This window comes from Lonchura striata, chromosome 11, assembly GCF_050655825.1.
Source record: "Lonchura striata isolate lonStrDom1 chromosome 11, ASM5065582v1, whole genome shotgun sequence".
NCBI lineage: Eukaryota > Metazoa > Chordata > Aves > Passeriformes > Estrildidae > Lonchura > Lonchura striata.
The window spans coordinates 12,158,965-12,181,109 of NC_140713.1; the positions used below are offsets into that span (position 1 = coordinate 12,158,965).

At 40.6% G+C, this 22,145-nt stretch overlaps 1 protein-coding gene and 1 long non-coding RNA gene across 9 annotated transcripts in view; one reads left to right on the plus strand and one right to left on the minus strand.

Moving 5' to 3' along the window:
- Positions 1-1,829: 1,829 nt before the first annotated feature.
- Positions 1,830-16,803, minus strand: N4BP1 (NEDD4 binding protein 1). Of its 5 annotated transcripts, none has more exons than XM_085589567.1 (8): positions 16,409-16,798; positions 12,273-14,032; positions 7,859-7,989; positions 7,370-7,466; positions 6,009-6,116; positions 4,402-4,509; positions 3,058-3,142; positions 1,830-2,352 (listed from the first exon to the last, which is right to left on the minus strand). In XM_085589567.1, exons 1-7 carry the CDS (start codon positions 16,649-16,651, stop codon positions 3,064-3,066), a joined length of 2,526 nt encoding a protein of 841 aa, XP_085445693.1. In that variant the 5' UTR covers positions 16,652-16,798; the 3' UTR covers positions 1,830-2,352; positions 3,058-3,063. The 5 variants fall into 5 exon arrangements, with proteins under 5 accessions (XP_085445693.1, XP_021391792.2, XP_085445692.1 ...); XM_085589568.1 differs by lacking the exon at positions 3,058-3,142 and adding an exon at positions 4,174-4,227 and having other exon boundaries at positions 2,244-2,352; XM_021536117.4 differs by lacking the exon at positions 3,058-3,142 and having other exon boundaries at positions 16,409-16,803.
- Positions 16,804-16,987: 184 nt separating this feature from the next.
- The window catches only part of LOC110473527 (uncharacterized), a 152,326-nt gene continuing 147,168 nt past the window's right edge, over positions 16,988-22,145 (plus strand). For all 4 annotated transcript variants that reach the window (XR_014957875.1, XR_014957872.1, XR_014957873.1 and 1 more), the window contains exon 1: positions 16,988-18,197. This is a non-coding gene — a long non-coding RNA (uncharacterized LOC110473527). The remainder of the gene's footprint in view (positions 18,198-22,145) is intronic.

Here is a 22,145-nt window from a genome sequence, read left to right on the forward strand (position 1 = left end):
GTATTTTCCATTCCAAACACTGCTTCTAGTTGTGTTTTTGCAGCAACCAAAGGTTGAATAGCACAAGACATGCTTCAGAAACAGACTTTGGAGAAAGAGAGAATGAGTACCAATCTCTTTGCTCTTGTGACAGGACTTGAGGCTTGAAGCTGAGTGGGGGGGATTTAGGTTAGATCAGGAAAAACCTCTTCACCCAGAGGGTGGTGGGGCACTGAACAGCCTCCCCAGGGAAATAGGCACAGCCTCAAGCCTGACAGAACTCAAGAAATGTTTGGACAATGCTCTCAGGCATGGGGTGGGATTGTTGAAGTGTGGGAGGCCAGGACTTGGACTGCATGATCCTTGTGGTTCCCTTCCAAATCCATGAAGCAATTCTCTATGAAATAAAGATTACAATATATTTATATATATTTATATCCCCACACTAGCACACAAAACAACATATGCAATCAGGGATATACCTAATGAAAAGAAGACAAGTTTTTCAAGGGGCATGTTCACACATGTACACAGGCCCCCAGGGAGTGTGAGGGAGCTGGTGATTTAGTCTCTTACTATTTATTAAAATTATACCAACTGTATATAGCAATGAAAGAGGCTTTAATAATCTGTTTAAGTTTTTATAGGGTTAGAACTTGAAGATTACACAGCACTTCACCAGTAAGAACTAGTTCTTGGCAAACGTGCTGGTCAGAAGGACCACACGCTCACATGATTAGCAATCTCCCTCTCACCTATGCAGAATAAAGAATAATTTAGATTTGTTTGTTTGGATGTAGAAACATTAAAGGCCTCTCTTCATCATCATCTGTATTTTGAGAAGCTGTAACTACTGTTCCTAAAACTTTTGTTCTTGCTGCAATTCTCTTTCAGGTTGCTTGTGTTCAGGGAAGAGCAAGACTGCCTTCTGTTTCTGACTTCACAAAACATGAAAGGGCAATGCAAAAAAGTCTTTCAAAACCCCCAGTTCCTCAAGTATATTTCAGCTCTTTTGCATATAAACAAAGAGTGATTTCAGACCACATGGAACTAGAGAGAACGCCATAATGCTTTAGGGTAAGGCTCAGTACATCAGAAGTTGAATGTAGGCTCTGGAGCCCATGTTTTCTTTACAGTCTCATTTGAATTTACTCATATGAACATTTGGCACCAGAGACTGGTTAAAAGGAAGGAGTAAGAGACTTAAGTGTGTACAGAAATACAGCCAATCTTAATTTTGCTCTGCTTTAGAAAGCAGTCCTATTGGACAGTTTTCACAAATTACCTTCCTTTCCCCCCCTTATTTTTGGGATAGATCCCAGAACAGTGATGGTATCTAAAGGGGTGGAGCTGACTACAGCTGTAGCTCTGCACAAAAAAGCCATTTCTGTACAGACAGTGTCGCATTCTGTTAACATCACAGCATTCACACTTAGAACACACAAGCCATCAGTGCAATTGTTAAAGATATTAAAATTATTCGGAGAGAATACTGATAGTCAAGATAATGCCCGATTTAAAAACCATTGTAAGGTTTCAAATCTTTGAAAGAATTCAAAACACTTTCTTCCTGAGAGCTGTGAATTTATACTTTCTCTTCTAACCACCCCACACAGCACTTCCACCCTGAAAGAGCAAATGGGATTTTCTTGGATTTTCAGGCCCTTCCCGGGGATCCTCACGGGCCCGCGGCCGCCACCTGCTGGCAGCTGCTCCCACACGCGGGTCTCCAACTGACGGGAATTCTGCCTTCCAGGAAAAGGGTTTTGTAGAAAGTACTAATGCACTGCTCAAAAGTGAAGCAGAAGACTGTTTTTTTTTTTTTTCCATAGAAAATATGACTAAAAAGCTGTAGTAGAAGCAGTTTTTAATTTACCAAAACCTGGCATCTATTAGCAGCAGAACATAGAGAAAAATAATCTTTGTTTATACAAATAAAATTATGTTTTTAATATTCACAATGTAACATAAAAGAGCGACATTTTTCTTCACATTGATAATTGTTAGTCAGAGCAGTTGTGATATAAAAGCTGTGTAAGCATTCAGTCAAGCACCATGGCAGACAGTGCATTAAGATCTCTCATAAATGGATGATTAAATAGTATTTGATCAATCTTCTGCCTTTGATCATAGTCAGGAAAAATTTTGATCAGGGCTTCTCTTAGCTGGGCTGTTTCTGAGGGAGATCTCTGTAATGGAATTGCTGGACAAGGCTCTGCGTTTTCTTCCTGTGGAAGCCACGGGGGTGAACAATCATCCTGCACTCTTCCTCCAGGCTGTTGACCGCCACTGCTCATTTCGGGGAGGAAAAAGGGTGTCTCAGAAGAATATTGTCCACTGCTCTGCAAAGCCTTGTGTGTTGACCAGGAATCTCTATGGAACAAAAATAATTTTTTAAATTAATTAAGCTAAAGGACATGCTAACTGTAGCCCTCTCTGTATATGAGAAAGAAAAGACAAATGTGTATAACTAAAACTTCCCTACTGCTCATTGCAGTTACTGACTGGAATCAAATGACAAGCATTCTTTCAAAGTGAAACAAATCAGGAGGTGTAACAGCTCTTGATATGAATTTGGCATAACTAACATTAATATCACCCAGGAATAGCCTCAATATGCTGTGAGTCCTTTACTTGGCAGATTACAGCAAATTTTATGAAGGTATAGATACATTGAACACATGTATACTGATGTGGGGCATGTGAAAATCCTGACAGACCAAAGGGGCTTCCAAGACTGCTTCACAACAGACTATTCCTCATGTACTTTTACTCTGGACTGAGCTGTGCTCATTTTTAGATCATTTTCCTTTGTATGGTATCCTTAACTGGCCAATGAAGTTGTTTTAGCAACCTCAGGATTTGAATACTCTCAATTATTGCAATTTCATTTCAGACTTTAAAGTTTTGCTACTCTAGTGCAAGCACTACAAAATATAAAGGTCAGCCTACTTCAGACGCCAGCAGATACCAGAGAAATGTGAACTGGAACTCATGTTAGAGTCTAGTTTCCTACCACCAAGGGAAACAGTACCTAAATTACAGAGCTCTATTTTAAAAGCATTTGGGTTATGATACCTCGAGTTACTCAGTGTGGAAAGGTTTTCTAACTGCTGAAGGTCCTGCCAGTTTCTGATCTTGTTCCTGGTGCCATTTGTATTTTCTGCATCATTTAAATCATGTAGAAAATCACAGGGAAGGAACAAAATTAACTCTTTGCACTGGCAGCTTTTCTCTGTTCTTCCTGGTCCACCACCCTTCCCCAGCCCAACCCCAAAACAAACACCAAAGCCTAGTTCCAGTTCCAAGTTCACAGATAAGAAACCAAGCTCTTCTGTGGTCTTCTCAAAAGACTCTTTACATTTCTACAACCATCACACTCACCTACCTCAGAAGACTGTTTTCGTTTTATTTCTCAGATACAGGCAAGTAAAACACAGTGCTTCAAAGAAACGTCTCAGAGGTTTTGTACAAGAGCTTGAATACGCTGCATTTTCTTGTGGAGTTCTAGCATTACACTTGCTTTTTAAATGTCAACATACTTATTTTCAAATCAGCTTGTAATCTATAGTATAAAAATGTTCTACTATACTCAAATGTTTACAGTAGATGAGATTCTTGCTTATTCTTTCTATTAATCCTTAAGAATAGCTTGCCTTTTCTATTGAGAATTTTAAAGTTACCTCACTTGTTTTTAAAAGCCCTCTCAACACTCCTCAGAATTATTATCATTTCCAATTCCTAAACTGGTGAAAGAACAGCGTATTATCATCTTGTGCAAAAGAGCAAACTAATCCTCAAATCTTGGCAGTTCATGCAAAGCAAATTCATACTTTGAATATGTGCACATTTAAAAAGTACATTAATTTTAAACGAACAACATATGTTAATTAATATTTATAATTATTACTCAAATACAAACAGATTTAATAACAATGCCTCAAAAATTGTTTTGACAACAGTAAAGTACTCTCAACCATGAGGTGAAGTGTCTCCCCTTGACAAAAAAAACCCAAGTGCAGAGTGTTTGTAGCACCTATTGTCCCACCATGAAGTGACCAACCAAGGTGCCTTAGATACCATCAGTGTAATTAACAACACATATACTCACATCTCTGGCACCTCTGGGTGCTGTTAACACACCCATGCATGAAAGCCACCACAGTCAAATCTCAGAAGCAGCTTTTGTCATACCTCAGTTCTCAGATCTCAGTTAGCAGGAAATGTCACCAGCAGTTTCTGAACCAACTGAAGTAACAGGAAAAACGTTGTTTTGTGGGTTTTTTTTTGTTAAACTGCTACGTGCTACAGTGTTCCTGCTTAACTTTACTGTGCTTTACAGGTGTGCAAGTGAAGCAGGAGAACAGTTTATTTCAAATGTGAAATAACTGTGTCAAACAAAAGTGAAAACAGTGTTTATACCTAGAACAGCCTTCACTTCGAAGGAAGTCATCTAATCTGGGTCCATTTCTTCCCAGAGGATCATCAGGAACCATAAATATGTCACCAACAAAAGTGTACTGGAGCAACCTGCAAGACAGTTCTTTTAAATAACAAGGTATTTCACCTTTGCTGTCCTTCACCTTTGTAGCACAGGATGAATCTCCTTAGGGTAGACACCACATGAGGAATCCCTGAAGACTAATTAGTAAACCCAACTAAGACACAACCAGTATTCCCTGTCTAATTCCATGGGAGCTGTGAACTGTCTCTATTACACTGCAAAACACAGCTTTCCCTTTTCTTTTTTTTTTTTTTAACAGCAACTTTTATGACAGAAAAATTGCAACAAGACCAGGGTCGAATTTTCCAGGTGATTAGAGATTTTTTGGTTGTTCTAACTCTTTTCCTTGCAAAGATCTTCAGTCTGGAGCTGAAATACCTGTGTTAGCAGAAAGCCACACAACTAACAAATATAGTATTAAATGTTTATGGTTAAGACATAAAACTTTTTTTCTGGAATCACTTTGGGACAGGAAGAGATCTGCATTACAAAAAAACCACCAACCCAGTTCAACTGAAATTTGTCTGCAAGGAGGAGATCTGGTACAGTGGAATTTCCCCAGAAGTAAAACTAATAGCAGATGTTAACACAAGCTCTTAAAAAACCACAGACTCAAGATGCCACACCAAGTATTCTTGCTAAAGTTCTGTGGGAGGACAGAACCTGACTTGGGTAGAATTCACTCAAGAAATTATGTAAATGTCTACGTGATCAGCCAGCATCAACTCCATGGTCTCACAGCTATATTGTGTGAATCCAGGGCAAGTTTTTAGTTCCTTATTTCATTAGAGCTATACTGACCCCAGCCACTGTAACAGACGTAACCTCAGAAAATGTCAGGGACACTGAGGGATTAGTGGGAAATTTTACTAATAGAAGATCACACCTCAGCAGTAAAATAACCTGATTTAACTGAAACTGGAAAAAAAATATCCCAAACACACAAACTCAACAAACAAGAAGAAACAAGTAGAAACAAAAGTCCACAAGATGAAGCAGGGATATTTGATAACTAAGTGAACTCATCTAAACCCAAAGAACAACAATTGCAGGGAAATGGCTATATGGATATGCTGCAAGTGCTCATTTTGTTTAGCTGTGACAATTTGTCCCACTTGAGTAGAGTGATTGATTCTGAATAATTAAAAGTGACACTACATCTTCATCAGCTATCATGTCTCCCTGAAAAAAATGAGCTTTCAGACAAGAGAGACTGTGAAAGTGGACTGCTCAAACAAGATCCAACACTGACCTTCAGAAGTGACACATGTGCTGTTACACCAAGCTCCTGCTTATGAGAGTAATGAACATACATACATAAGAGAATATATGAATAAGATGGACATTAGACTACCCAACACATGACTGTAAGGCCATGAATCACCACAGTGAGTCACAGAGTACTTTATTTAGATCTACCAGAATTGCATGACAGATTAATAAAAGATCCCACATGTAGGTAAGAGTGCCTACAACTGCAAGGACAGACATCCTTTTTAAGACTTCACAGAAATCCAATTATTACCTTTTTTGAATAATTTCTCTCCAGGCAAATGATTCTGTCACAAATTCTCTCAAGTTATCATTAGTCACAATAACACCTCCAGTTCTAGCAGCAAGGTGTAACAAAAATCTGTAAAATTAATTCCAAAGATCACCAAGATAGTTTGTTTTGCTGAAAACAATCCAAAGATGTAGAAAACTAAACATTTCATCATCCCAAAGTAATCTATTTGCATGAAAACAAGCACCTTGATTGCCAGGAAATTACTCTATTTTTACCCACCTTAAACTTACAACGTTTTCCGCAGCATGCACTTATTTAGTGCAGCAGAGTCCGCATGGGATGTTTTCTTCTCCATTAAAAAACCCAAACAAACAAACCCACAGAAGCAAAAGCCCCCAAATCCCATAATCTAAATATTTGCACAGGTAAATGGCATGTTTTATGCAGTACAGTGTTTATTATACAATCCAAAGCAAACTCATTTCCATACACTATTTTGCTTAGCATTAATGTCTGTGTTCTGCATGTTAGTTATTTGCTCTGTCAACACTTCTTAAAAACCTTTCTGTTAAACTATGACAAAGCAACTATTGATTTATTAAGAAAAAAATATTTGGTTTCTTTTATAATGTCTCGGAAAATACATTTTTTGCCATTTGAAACAACTTCAGCCACAAGATAATGGATGGTGTCCTTTTAATGAAAGTGCATTCTTTTAACAAAAGTGCAAGTATGTTATTATAACACTTATTTCCACAGTAATCTCAACTGCACTGCCAGAGCATTTCTTATGAAAGGCTGGGTATATATAAAACATTAATGAAGTACTAGGAAACTCCCGCAGACTCCCAAAGCTTACTGTGTCTTGTTCACTGCCAGATGATCCCCACATTTTATAGTTGATCTTTGGTGATCAAATTAATTTATAAGTTCACTTATGGCTGGTTTATGCATTGTTACAAATACACTGCTCCAAACACACAGCAAGGTCTGTGTGGCAACATGGCACCAAGAAGAAAATGGAGCTAAATAGTATCTCAACAGCTGATTTATGCCCCAAGAATAAAAGACAATTCAGGGATAGAGTGATGACCAGAAAGTAATAAAAACATTACTGGAGGATTAATTTCTTCAGACAGCCTTTTTTTTTTTAAATTGCCATGAAAATTTGTAGTTCTCGGTGACTTTCTTAACACACAGTAGTGTTTCCTACAACAGTGAAATAATGTAACAGATGCAAAACTCAGTCTTAAGTTGGATGCATAACTCTGTCTAGAAAGGTTGCAGAATTAGCTAACAGAACTGCTTGTGAAAAATCGAGCTTTTACAACCATTAGTCATATGTTTGAAACAGCTTTAAAACTACATATATTCTGTACCTGTCATCATGAGCAGCAATTCTTGCTCCTAAAACCATCCTTGCAGGGGTTAAAGACAATATTCCAACATCCTCCAGCTGCGTTAAGAAATTCTGCTCTGTTAAAACGTGATTTGACAGTTAGTCCGAGATAAAATCAGCAGAGAGAAGATGGGCTATTTTTGTACCAATTAAGCTATAGAAATTACATTGACAGCTGAAAAATTGCTCATACAATAAAAATGGGGAAGGGGAGGTCAAAACTAGAAATTAAAGAGCAAACAAAAACCAACCCAAACAGGCCTCCACTGATGGCACACCTGTTAGCCTAAAGAGCGTTTCAGGGTCTCTCATACTGTGTATGGAAACCCAATTAGTCATGCTGAGCAGCCAGACGGCTCCTGCTCAGCATTTGATGAAACATTCCTTCTCCATTTAGTCTTCACAGAAGTACCCAAAGAAAAAGTTACAGTCTGGTTTAATTAAGGAAATATTCAGAAATGTCCCTCACCTGTAATGGAAGGGTCACGTCTTGTTCTCCACTGTGGAACAAACACAGTAATATTTCTGTGGCCACGTTTCCAAAAGTAGTCAACAGCTATTGCAATTCCTCGACAGGAAAAGAATTTCCTTAGACCATGACTGAGGGTGAAACAAAAAGAAGGGAGATTAATTTCACTAGGGTTTTACTACCAGGAAAACAAAGAAAATGGAACAAAACCTTGCCAAGTGAAGCTGAAAGTCCCACATAAAGCCTCAGGAAAAGAAAAGGCAGATGGGTGTAAAAGATAAGGAATCTTCTAAATAGGAAGAGCTCTTCAGCAGAAGATAACAGATGTATAATTTTGCATTTTTATAGCTCAGCCTCCTTTCGGTATCCTGGGCACAACAACAATGGAGTAATCAGAAGCAGGTTTAGCTTTAAAAAAGAGGCCCAGGCCCATAGTGATGGTTTCTGAACTCAATTGAGTATAGATTAAAACAATAATAATCCAATATTGTAGTAGCTCCAAATACAGTCCTACTACAAAACAACACCTTTGGTTCAACTGATTACCAAGGATTACATCTGAACAGCTCCCTGATACTTTTAGGGCCTCCTCTCCCTTCATTTCAACAGTCTGAACAAGTGTTTTGAAGCAAAAGAATGAAATTTCTTTAAAGAAATATTTTCAAAACATTGTATTTTGACAATATTTTTTCTCCACTTAAAAATTTAAGATATTCATGATCTGTTTTTACAACTCCCTTACGTGACTTTCCAGAAAAACCAGCAACTGCCTAAAATGAGGAGACACAAAGACTTGAACTGATGACCTTGTGAGGCCCTTCCTAACTGGAATTATCCCAATGACCCTATTTGCCTGTTTAACATGGCACAATTAACTGTCTAACCAGACTCCAGCCTTTCCATAGAGGCTACACTTAGACAAAACAAAGATATGATTCCCTAGAAAAGACACACTGATTGAGCACTGATGGTATGAACAGCCAAAGCATTTCTTGCAAAATAGTGTATAATCTGTGTTTTGAATTAGATGTCAAATCACTACAAGTACTTTTAACAGTAAGTGAGCAAGTGGTATTCCTTTTTTAAACCAGTCTCCCAAATAATAGGCAAGTGCTTATAATTAACCCTAATATAAGCCCTATTACTTTTGAACAGAATCCTATCTTTAAACCCTAGTTTAACCTACCAAGAAATCTTCCCAACATAATGGTGTTTGAAAGATTTTTATGGAAATATTTTACAGTGAAACTCAGCCCAAGTAGCATTCATTTATACTTTTCCAGTTTTGTAAATTCTGTAAAAAATATGTTTATATAAATGTACATCTATTAAGGTTCTCTGAAATTCAAGAGGAATTCTTAATGTAGAAAAGAAAAAAAAAAAAGAATAAACCATATCTGAAATATAAAAGGCAAAAAAAATCTGACTTACTAATAGAATTTCCAGAGGAAAAAAAATACTCTGCCGCATTGTCCTTAATAAAATTAAGCATTCTTGGTGCCAAGAACAGCCAAAAAATGAAAGACAATTTTAATAGAAAAGTTACTCTTTGTAAACCTTCTGGGGCATAAACTTTAAATGCAGTCATTATCCCATTAATTTAAGTTAGGCATCCTATTCATTAAATGGGAAAATTCTGTTAAATATTTTCAATGAATTAATGGTTCTCAACTGGACTTCAAGAAATGCAGAAGTCTCTATATCATGTCAAAATTGATGCTTTGTCTTCTTGTTCATCCTCCTGTTTTAGAACTCCAAGCTGGCTGAACTACAGTGTACTGTTTTTTAAGTGTTCTGAAGCTTAGAAAAACAGCTCCCAATTTGTCCCAGATGATCACAAAATCCTGCTCTGATACAACTTAAAAAAGCATGCAAATAGAAGCAACTTTATCAAATAACATGTAGAATTAATGTAAGTAATAATATGAAAAAATATGTCATTACTAAACTAAATTAAATAATAAATGCTTTAAATGAGTTAGAGAAACACCTGAAGGGACAACAAATCACCAAAGCAAGATGGTCTTTTCCAGGTATCCATTGCAAAGATTGTATCTGTTCTGCAAATTTCTGCAAATGCCATTGCAAATACTGCTTTTGCCTGTCCCAGTTCTTTAATATCCTGTGAAGACCCTACAAAGGTATTTCCTAAATTAAACAAAATATGATCACAAGCAGCACAAATCAGCAAAGAGCAGGTTGCCTTCTGGGACATGTAATATTTTCCCTTGGGTTTGTAACTAAAGTAAATACTGCAGCAAATGAGTGGATTGGCTGCTTAAAGAAACACTGTCAAAGGTATTGCCAAAGGCAGGGTTTGGTATGAATTTGTGAAAATATGGCTTCACAGAGTTTGGAGGCAACATTCACTATTGTGAACTTGTGAAGAGTAAGTTCATTATTTTCTGCACAGGTTAAGGCATACAAAGATCAAATTAGAATCAGATTGCACTGATTTACACAGAAGCCAGGAATGCAGAAGGGGACGAGGGTGCAAAGCATATGGATGCAAAGGTAAGGGTGCAAAAGGGTTTAGCACCACTGAATCACTGAGTACTTTGACATTTACAAAGCAATTCCACAGGGCTTGCTATAGTTATAACAACGACTTAACTGTAGATTTGAGGCAGTAACATTCATACCACAGTCAATTCACACACACACAGGTACACAATGTGCCCACCTAATTCCCTGTGCTTAAAGGAACTCGTCAACAAATTCTTCTCAGTGTCAGTGAGATGTTCACACCAAGTCCCTTTTCATTTCCCAACATGCAAGGGTCGCACCTCAGGAAGTGTGGAGGGGTGTGTGGGAGCTTTGCTGCCAGGTTCAGTCCTCTGAGGATCTGTGAGCCCCAGGAGAGCTCAAGGGGCCTCGCTCGGGAGCGCTGGCTACAGGGCCATAAGATGACTGACTTTGGCCAGCAGTAAATGTCTCCCTGGCCACAACTCAACTCGGTGACTCCTGGCCTTTCTTCCCCAAAGCACAGGAGCCATGGTGCCTCTCCATGCGGGCTGTGATTCAGGTAAATAGTTTACCAAGGCTTCAGAGGATAATTACTTACCCTTTGTTTCCCACCTTGTTTGGGCACCTGATGCTTCTGATTGGATGCACTACCACAAGTACATATTATTTACAAACTATTATAGGAAGATGTAATTCCATTCAATTATTCTCTCATTCTGAGTTTCTTCCATATTTTAATAAAATTTAAATTATCCGACAACTGGATACTGCAGTCTACCCTCAATGTATGTTTCCAGCATACAAAACCAGGTAATTAAAAAAAAACTTGTTAGCTGCTAGGGTAAACTCTGGGCATTCTCTCATTCCACAAGCACCCTGGGACAATGTGATAACAACACAGTCAACAGATCAACGTGCTGCACATGTCAAAAGAAAATATTCTACAGCTTTTGCAGTTTTCTAGACTTATGACAGGAGGCAAGCAATGATTCAGGAGCCCATAGAGCATTAGTCTAAGCATGTAGGTGATGAATTAATACCCACGCCCCCATCAAAAAGGGGGCCAAAAGAACCCTGAATCAGTATAGGCATGGAAGCAGTTCTCAAGGTATTGAGAAGTAAAACTGAAAACAATTCAAAGCAATTTTGCAAAAAACTCTTCACTTTATGAAATGCAAGAAACAAACGAGGCTTTATTTAGCCAGAGGGAAGCTGCAGAATACCTACAAGATTGAACCAACAGGCCCCCAGGTATTGATTATTTAGTAGGTCATTTGAATATCTATGGTTCTGCTATTTTGAGGCAGCTCTGTCCTTTATGTTTCATAACTAGTTTTCATTTGGTTGGGTAGGAGGCACCAGGTGTTATATAACCTTTCTGGAGCCTGTATATCAATAACACCCAGCTACTATGCCCTACTCCAGTGTGGGGTTATGTAGCCAATCCACTGGGGTGCATGAAGGAAATATTAGAACCTCAGTAATGCACATTCATAGTTCGCAAATATACATATATACATTTGCAAATAATAACAGGATCCAAGGAAGGCAATGCTGATGGAGATGAAATATATCACTAATAAATGAGAACCTTCATTAACTACAAGATATTAAGAGCACAAAAAATTTCCTCAAATCCAAACCACTTAAACTGACAATAATTTAACCTCGTTGTTAGGCACTGGCAAAGGAAATTACACTTCATGCATAATGCTGATTGCAACAGAGCAAAGCTTGCCCTGAGATTACTTCTGACTGAAGTGTTACATTGAGCTGAACACTGGTGATTCAAATCAGGTTACTCTGAAATAGCACAACTGTGTACAGGCACACCAAAAACCTAGCTAGCAAAACCTTAACACTTGCCACTGCAACCTCTTAGCCCCCATTTAATCTGAAAGTTCATTGAACTGTAAATAAAGGGATAGCTGAAAAGAACCATACTTACGAAATTGCAACATTGCTCCCATCAATAATTATATGTTTTAAATATGGTTTTCCAGGTTCATTTATCAACTCCAATTTGTATGGCTCCTTCAGAGAGTCCAAAAATCTTTGAACTCCAGTAACTGAATTATCTGGATGTGGTCCCAGTGTGTCTCTGTCCGGCTTTGAAGTGTGTTTTTGTGAAGACAGTAACTGGTCTGGGACAGGATTGTCACAATGTGATGATTGGGAAAGGCGCTGGTGGAGAGGCCTTGCTTGAGAAGAGCTGTAGTGTCCCAGCTGCTCCTCAGAACCAGGGTGGCTGTTCTGTACAGTTGAGGGCCCTGAAGATTTTTGCTGAAATGTAGTTTTACTCTTACTTGAGATATGCTGCACATCTGAGCTCCCTCTGGCTACAAAGCCAACATCTTTTAGAGCTCCAGCATGCACAGTCCTGGAAGTTACCCCACCATCAGTTTCTATATTGCTTGACTTTGAGTTATGATTCTTACCAGGGCCATAAACATCTCTCTGTTTATGGCAGAGAACTGAATTTTTGCTGGGAGGGGAAGAAGATTCACATACCAATCTATGCATTTTATCTTCTGCACCAACTTGTGTGTCTGGAGCACCACTTATGTGGTGACATTCATTTTTTGTCTCCTTTGAAGTATGACTGGATTTAAGTGGACTTTTATTCCTAGAAATGCCTTTGTCTTCTAGCTTTTGTGAATTATTTACATTATTTTCTAAAGGAAGATTGACAGTTCTAGGCTTTTGAGATGACTGCTCATGTTCTTTTTTAAATTTCAAACTTTCCTTTTCAATTTCTTCTAGCAATATTAATGGTTCCACAGATTGTCCTAGGATACCAATAACTTTTTCAACAATATTTTGGGAATATCCCATTGTTCTGAAAAAGTTCACAAGAATCTTGTATTCTACTTCCTCAGTGAGAGCATCACCTTCTTTAAGGCAGTAAGTAGGACCATCTGATTCTGTGCAGCTATCCAAAACCAGATCAATAACTGCATCAGGGTCCGAAGGATTCTTGTGTAAAGCAGATTTCACTTGTGGATCATCTTCCAAAGAGAAATGCTTTTTAGGAAGCCTTTCCTCCTCATCAGAGGACCTTCTTTTACATGACTGCCTCTCTTTAAAGGCCACTGCCTCTAACAGAGGGTCCTTTATGGGAAGAAATCTTGTTTCAGAATCATCAGAAAACACAGTGTCCATTTGCTTTGTAAGCTCGGTTACAGGTGTGCCAGCATTGCTTCTTGCTTCCTCCCCACCTGCACTTCCATCTCTGTTTGCAGCAATGACTTTGGAGGTGCTGTTCTGTCCAAGCTGCTGTGGGCTTTCAGAACCTGTGAGATCTATGATACCAGTCACCCCTTCAGAAACAGCAGTTTGGGTGAGAGCCAGGAGTTCCCTTTTTAGTGCACTAGGCAAAATCAGTAAATCCATTGTATACTTATCTGCATGTGCTTCTACAAATTGTCTGAACTGCTTTTTAATCTCAGATTCATTGTCATTTAATAAGCTTTCATTATTCTCAAAAAGCTTCACAAACTGCTGCACATGACTTTGAGCCATAACAACAGCTTCTGCACCCCCCTTAATATTGAGAAATCCCATTTCCAGCACAGTTACATCAGCACAAGTATCCTGAATAAGACTGTTGAGAAACAGGCTCTGTGCACCAACGAAGATACAGTGCATGTCCTTTGGGTAGTATTCTTTTTCTTCTAGCTCAGGTTCACATAGCCCCTTGATGTACTCCTAAGAGGAGAAAGAGAGCAGAGTGAATAGTTGTGAAAACCTAATATATCCAGTTGGTTTTTGCTAGGTCAGTAATGGACAGAAACATTAGAAAATAAAGCCAACTTAGCGTAAGTCATGTCAGAAAGTAAACAGGACAATAGAAATAAAACACCAATATCTAAAATGATTTTTAAATAGATCTCATAGAAGGCTCTTTTATATTCTCTCATTTATACCCAATAGTAACAGGCAACTTAATTTGTAGATCAAACAGTTTAAAAGACTGTCAGAAGAGACTTATTTTCCTATTCCTATTCTTTGGTTAAAGAGAACTCTTCATGAACAAACGCCTTTCACTAGAGTTTTACCTAGTCCATGAACCTGAACTTCTGAAAAGTTTCAAAGTACATTTCCTAAGGCTTACCATGCCAGCAGCCAGCCTATATTTTTGTTACTAACTGAGAAAACTCCAGACTCCAGGTACTTCTGTGTTCTTGAAGTTCAAGATTTTCAAATAAAATGGAAAAAAAAAAATCACAATGTTATTTCTGCCACCTATAAGCTAATTCACTATACTACCTTGTTTTAAATGCATCAAGAGCTCAAAACTCTGTGAATATAGTATACTATTTATTCTTTCAGATAGCATTATTTTTCCCAAACTACCTCCTTCTGTGCTTAAAATTCTTCACTAAAGTGAAACCAGCTTCTAAGCTGCAATCATTGTATCTGCAGAATGCCAAGTACACTACATATATTTACTCTCAAACATTGTTGTTTTTTTTTTTAAATGGAGCTGAGAACCAACATAAGGTATGAATAATATAACATCATTTCCTATCACCTCGAGTTACATCATCATGGGTATCAAGGCAGGCTGCCTCAGGAGCATTATCAGCACAAACTGCTTCCGCAGCAAAACCCACAGGGTTATTCTCCACGCCTTACTCATCACATGACTGCTTATGCAGAGCAACAAGATACCAGAATTGGTGAAAAGGATCCTCTAAATTTAGGAACTTCTGTTTTTAACTAAGTAGCAATGGAGAACCTATACATTATCTATGACTGAAAAATTGTAACATAAATTGCTACCACCAAACCTTTCAATGGAAGACAAGCAATTGTAGTTCCTGTACAGTAATTCCTCCAGACAGTGTCTGAAAACTGCTCTACCCATAAGAGAAATCAAGTTTTTCATACCCTTTAAAGTATTGAGAGTAGGAAACATTTTTTTATCTTGTTTGGAAAGGCAGCAATTAGAAAATGGAAATCTTGTGCTATTTATTTCTTGTGCTTTAATTTCCTAGAAAAAAGGGAAGTTGCTGATACCTGGGGAAAAAAAACTATCTGTAACAGTTTCCAGATTCTCTGAGTCCAAGCAAATTGGTTTAGAGTAAATGTCAGAGTCAAATAATTCAAACCCCTATATAGTCATAGTATTTTTCTTACAGCTCATTGTAAGGAAGTGCATTACATGTTGAGGAACACATGCATGACATAGTTAAGGAATAAAGTTTTTGAAAGCAGGCTGCCAAGTCTGAGATCAGTCCCAAAACACAAGCTCCGGATCCCCGCAAACACCCAAGCGTAGTTAAACAACCAGACCGACCAACGTCCATATAGTGAGATTTTGGGTTTGAAAGGTTCAGCCTAGCTACTGCTCACACCAAAGTTCTCATCACATGATTCAAGCAGCTGTACTTGCCAGGCTCATTATGAGTAATATCAATTTCAGCATCACTGCTGAGAAACTCCCCCCAAAGGTTAGTTGTGCAAGACATTTAACATTCGTGACGACACTTCACAGCAACTGCTGCCCCCTCTGAGACACAGCCCGCACAGGCCGTTCTCTTAACGCGTTAGAGCGGGCTTGAAAGGCGAACTGTCTGCCCCAGACTGGTGAGGCTGTTCGGGTCTGACAACTTTTACCTGGAGGAAATACTAGCTGCGTTAAGCTTTAGTAAGAGCTTCGCCAGCGAGCTACAAAATGCCACAGAATAAGCAGAAGTCTGCAAGGCAAAACACGGCAACGCCCGAACAGCTCCGAGGAATTTCTTCATTTGGGAGGAAGAAGGAAAGCGAAACTTTTAAATCTCGCTTTAAAACAAAACTCGGCCCATCCCCACCGGTGCTACACCTTAGCGCGGGCTGGACAATTTCACAACGCGGTGCCCGTGAACTCTGCACTACCCAGCGGAGTTGTTTCGCTTTATTCCCTGCGCTTATGTCAACACGGAGACTCCCTGGCACCGGGCACACACCCATCTGCCAAGGCAGCGCTGTTTCTGTTTCCTCCTGGGGCACTCGGCTTTTCCCCGCCCTTTCTCCCTCCGCCCCGCGGCCCCGGCCGCAGCGGTGCGGCGGCCCCTCCGCACGCAGACCCCGCTGTACCTTGGCTCTGCTCACGGCCTTCGTGCGGCCCGCCAGCTGCACCCAGATCCTGGCACTGGCGTTGGGCGGCTGCAGCGCGGGCCGCCAGTCCCCCTGCGCCCCCAGCACGGTCAGCCGCACCTCGAACAAGCCCTCGATGCGGCCCCGGCTGCGCTCCAGCAGGCAGCTCTTCTCGGCGGGGACGGTGAACTCATCCAGCCCGGGCCCCGGCGCGGGGCCGTGCGGTGTGCGGCGAGCCGCCATCAGCGCGGGGCGCGCAACCCCGCCGCAGCAGGAACAGCGACACCGGGAAACGCCGCACCGACCGCGCGCGTCATCGGCCCGCGACGGCGCCGGGCAGCGCCCGCCCGCAGCCGCGCCGCCATGGCTGGAACCGGCGGCCTGGCCCCGCCCCCGGCCCGGCCCCGCCCCTCCGCGCCGCCGTGGGGCCGGCCCGGCCGCCCCTGAGGGCCGCGGGGCGGGGCGGGGCGGGGCGGGGCGGGGCGGGGCGGGGCGGGGCGGGGCGGGGCGGGGCGGGGCGGGGCGGGGCGGGGCGGGGCGGGGCGGGGCGGGGCGGGGCGGGGCGGGGCGGGGCGGGGCACCGGATTGCGCCCCGGCCGTCCTGGGCAGCTCCGCACCGCACAGCCTTCCTGGGCAGCCTGTTCCAGGGCGCAGCCACTGCACAGGAAAGAAATTCTTCCTCACATTCAGGTGGAACTTCCTATGCATCAGTTTTACCACCGAGCAGAGCCTGGTGCATCCTCTTAGCACCCCCTCTTTAGATATTTATGCGCATTAATGAGGTCCCCTCTCAGTCGTCTCTTCCCGGGGCTGAACACGCCCAGCTTCCTCAGCCTTTCCTCTAAGAGCGACGCTCCAGTCCCTTGACCAGCTTTGCCACCCGCCGCAGGCCCCGCTCCAGGAGCTGCCCAGCCCCGGCCGCGCATCCCGCGCCAGCTCCCGCCCCTGGTGCTGAGGAGCCCCGCACTGCGCAGAGCCTCCCGGGCTCCCTATCCCGGCTCCCGGGCTCCCTATCCCCGCTCCCGGGCTCCCTATCCCCGCTCCCGGGCTCCCTATCCCGGCTCCCGGGCTCCCTCTCCCCGCTCCCGGGCTCCCTATCCCGGCTCCCGGGCTCCCTATCCCGGCTCCCGGGCTCCCTATCCCGGCTCCCGGGCTCCCTCTCCCCGCTCCCGGGCTCCCTATCCCGGCTCCCGGGCTCCCTATCCCCGCTCCCGGGCTCCCTCTCCCCGCTCCCGGGCTCCCTATCCCCGCTCCCGGGCTCCCTATCCCGGCTCCCGGGCTCCCTATCCCGGCTCCCGGGCTCCCTATCCCCGCTCCCGGTCCTTCCCCGCCCCTCGGCTCCTCCCATCGCTGTCCGTGTGTCCCGGGAGACTGCGAGTGCTCCCCCTTATCGCCCGGCGCAGCCCCGGGAAGGGCCGCTCCCTGCCCCGCCTGGCGGGGAGACCTTGGTGAAACACACTTTTGGCACCAGCCAGTAGGTACTGCCTGCTTGGAGTTCACTTAAAAAGAAGTGCAAGCTTTATCCCTTCTGATGGCAGGGGACAGAAGTGTAGCGCCGATCCCCAAACCTTTAGCTCTGATAGCTTGGAAAATATAGAGGACACACTTTTCCTTACCTCTCCCCGCCACTCCACCACCCCCAAGCTGTTAAAGAGACGTGAAGGGTAAAATTAGGTCTTAAAAAGTATCTCTGGGACTGCTGTTGACTTTTGCGTGCCTGGATCTGACAGTACGGACCAACTGTTGTACAAAGGAGTAAATGTCTTCTTTCATTCCATCCCAGACACAGGTTAGTATCTTCCAAGTTCCCCTTGGAACTATTTGAGTCCTGCTTGTTTTGGCCAACTCTTCAGCATCACTGTGAAATTAGATTTTAGCAGCTGTTCATTAAATACAGCTTCCAAAGGGAGAACAAATATTTTATTGTTGTACATTTAAATGTGCATATTTTGTTTTAATCTACTTGTATGTTAAACCAGGAAAGGCTTAATACAGAAATATGAAATATCATTTTTATAAAGCTATTTGTTTTTTATAAAGCTATCCCTATTAGAACTTTTAAAGCAAATGACAGTTTGCAGTTCTTAGCCCATAGGAAAATCTTACTAAAAGCTTATGTTCAGGTATTGCTATCTACACTTTCCAATCTGAATTTAAAGTCATTATTTGAGCCAAATAAGATATTTGTCTGTGACAGTGGTAAAAAAAAGAAATTCAAACGTGTGTACCCAGGCATTTGTACACAAACATTCTGTGCAGGACAGGATTTTCACAGGGAGTGTCATATTTAAGCAAGATGCTTCCCCTGAAGTACTTTTCTGAAGACAATATTTTTCCCTCTCTTTTTGTTGTTTACACATTTGCATTTTGCTTTCACATTTGAATTATGCTACAAGGTTCACACTTAAGCATGTAATCTAACATTTAGGGAGGTAATTTCTGAGGTGATTGGTGCCATCCACTGTTAAAACGCAAACACTGCAGCCAATGTTGCTTTTAGCTATTATTACTTACAAACGACATTATAAGCAAGGAACTTCATAATAAAAATAAAATTACCAGCATTTTGAGACATAAAATATCATTCAAAAGCTGAAAGAAAATTTATTTCTACCACATCAGCACGGTCTTTTGGAATCTCTCATATAACAGAAGGTTTACTGACTTCTAAATGATGTGGATAATGCTTGGTGCTGTGAAAATTTTCTTTTCTTTTTTGCCATGCTTATAAAACACGTTTGCACTGCTGAATTTATTTTATTAGTGTAATTCTAGATTTATTCCTGATAAATGTGTATTCAAATGCATTATAGTGGTCTGAAGCTGCTCTCAGGGAGGTTGCTATGAGTGTCAGCAGTTGTGGCTCTGTGACCCAGCCTGCTGAGATTGGGTAGTACCTGACATTGTAACATTCAAGGCAAACTAAAGCCCTTTTGAAGTGGAAAAAAAAGATGCTATGGAAAAGGTTTACTAATGATTATATACTTGGGACAATTATTAAAACAAGTTGGAACTTTCTCCCTGCATTGTTGTGATGCGGACTAGAAAAAATATCATATTTTTACCTTTTTTTTTGGGTTTTTTTTTTTGTTTTGTTTTTGGGTTTTTTTTTTTTTTTTTTTTGTTTTTTTTTTTTTTGTTTTGGAATGCAACTTAACTTAATCTTCCTCATACTTGGGAGAAATTTCAAGCCTCTTGCCATAAGCACAAATGCAGGTGTACAGACCCTAAATGTGAGCTAGGCTGAGAACACTGGAAAATCTCTGACATCTTACAACAGGCTGCTTACAAAGTGGATTTTTTGGGAAAGAATTATTTTGTTTCCCTCCTACAGGAGGAATTTATTTTGCAGTAAAATATCCTAAGTGACAGGCTCTGTTCAGTTGCAGGGGAAATTTCACTTTCCTGGATCTTTGGTTGTACCTTGTAAGTTTATTTTAGAGATGGAAAAGTGCAATATTTTGCTCATAGTAGTTGAAGGAATTTGACACACCCAATGCCTGTTCTTGCTTTTCTGCTTGGCACACCTGCAGAATATATTGGAGATTTCCCTGAATGTGAGTTGATGCCAAGTTTATTATTTGCTTTACTGTTGGGGAAATACTGTAATGGTGATGTGTAAATAGGTGTGGGTTTTTTTTCATGTTTTGCAATAGCTTGCTTCAGCTGCCTGGTGAACCTGCTTGCTCTTTATTAGAATTTTTGCAATTGAAAATTGGTTGTGTGAATGATTTTATGAAACTGGGCCTTCCTGAGTAGTTTGGGTTTGGGCTCCTTGAAACAGGAGCTGTACTGGTTGTAACAAGGAGAAAAATGAATTTCCAGGCTGTCTTTCAGACCCGTACTGGGTAAAAGAGCTACGGAATCTATGAACACACTTTACAGATGGTGCTCTGATCCTCAGTATTATGGTCTTCAATGAGGTTATTTGCATGCATAAATTTAAATATTTGGTTGATTGCAGGATGTGGACTTAAAATACTAGGGTATAGGAAGTATCCTGCATTAATGTGAATAGCAAAAACTTTAATTTGCAGTCAGCACAAATAGTAGTGTATTCTAAGAATGATACCTCTAATAAATTCTATGTATTTCAGAAGGAAAGATATAGAAATAATGTAACTAGAGCCCTCAAGTTTTGTGTGTAATATAGTCCTAAATCGTAAGGCAACCCCAAATCCTTATTGTGAAATATTGGTATATTTTTTAACTAAATTTTTTTGGTTGTTTTTGTTGTTTGCAGAACTACAGAAAAAAAGCCAGAATGGTTTGAAATTGAATTATTTAAAATGCTTTACAGAAACAAATTTTTACATCTTGTTCAAGTCCCCGATTATAGTTACGATGTGACAGACATTTATCTGTGCTTGAAGCCCTGGTGACTAAGAAAGTGATTAAGAAGGTTTCCCTTTTGGGGAATTTGTTGCAATGCTGCCATCTTAATGAACCCATAGATCATCAAGTTTCCTATCGAGAGGCAAACTTTTTGAAAAGGATCCAAAGTATAGGTTCTGTAATTAGTAGTTTCCCTAACCAAAACTTATTCTATCCCTTAATTTTAACTTATTCTACTCCTTGATTACTTCCCTTAATTCCAATTTCCTTTCAAAATAACCTGTTGTAAATAATCAAGGCTTTATAAAAGAAGTAAAGACAAAAGTACTGCAATTACACATGCATCAATTGTTGAGAATGGGTAGGTTTTTTTTTTTCAAGTAATGCACTCTGCATTTGGTTTTTTGAGGCTTTTGAGTGTGCTGGCTCAAGTTTTTTAATTAGTTACAAAAAGCTGCAGGTGTATTGGCAAAGACTGTTATTTAGCCTGGGAAATGTTCCAGGAGACAATTTTGTGGGGCCTTTTTCTAATGTAAATATTTAGCTATATTATTACCAGTAATTTTAAAGGTACCACACTGTGTGACTACTGTGTATTTAAACATTGCACCTTCACTTGGATGACTGACAGAACAAATGATAACCTAAGAGTACAATCTTTATTGTGAGAGGGTTTGAACACTACTGGATTACTTGCAGAAATGCCAATCTGAAGAGGTGTCAGCACCATGCAGCTGGCTCTGAGCAATACAAAAATTAAGCAATGTTTAAGTGCCACTCTAAGTTAGTTTAAAATAGAGTACTTTGTCAAAGTTTCTGCCACTACAAAAAATTAAAGCAGCATTCTTCCTAATTTTTCTAAATTCTAAGCATTTCATAAAGCTCTTTCAAATAATTTTTGCAGGTTATCAAAAGTGAGACTCTTGAGCGTCATTAAGGTTTTATGACTCTTGCAGCCAAGTGTTTGGTTTTTTTAAAATTTTTCATAAATATTTTGCTACTACTCTGACTACTGGAATTTAATTTTTTTTTTTTTTTTTTTCCCTTTCCTGTAAAGCACTAGGTATGGTTAATTGCTGAGCAATGCCCTTGCGTGTGCTGTACCTGTTGGGTAGCTGACTGCTAACAGAATAAGACCTTACAGCTGATTTCTGTCTTTTCTGGGAGGTTCAGTTCAGTTTCAGAGTGGGTGGGATGTCTCACCAGTAATTGAAAGGTACAAGGGATGCAATGAGCTGTGAAAATGTGATTACAATGGCTTTTAATGCTTTTAAAAGACGAAGCCTGTAGTAAACCTTACTGTGGTTGATTTGCTTTTTGTTTTTCTCTTTATAATTGTGCAAAGCAAGATGAGAATAGGTATAGAAACATCTATGTCTGAATTAATGTCAGTTTGCAGATA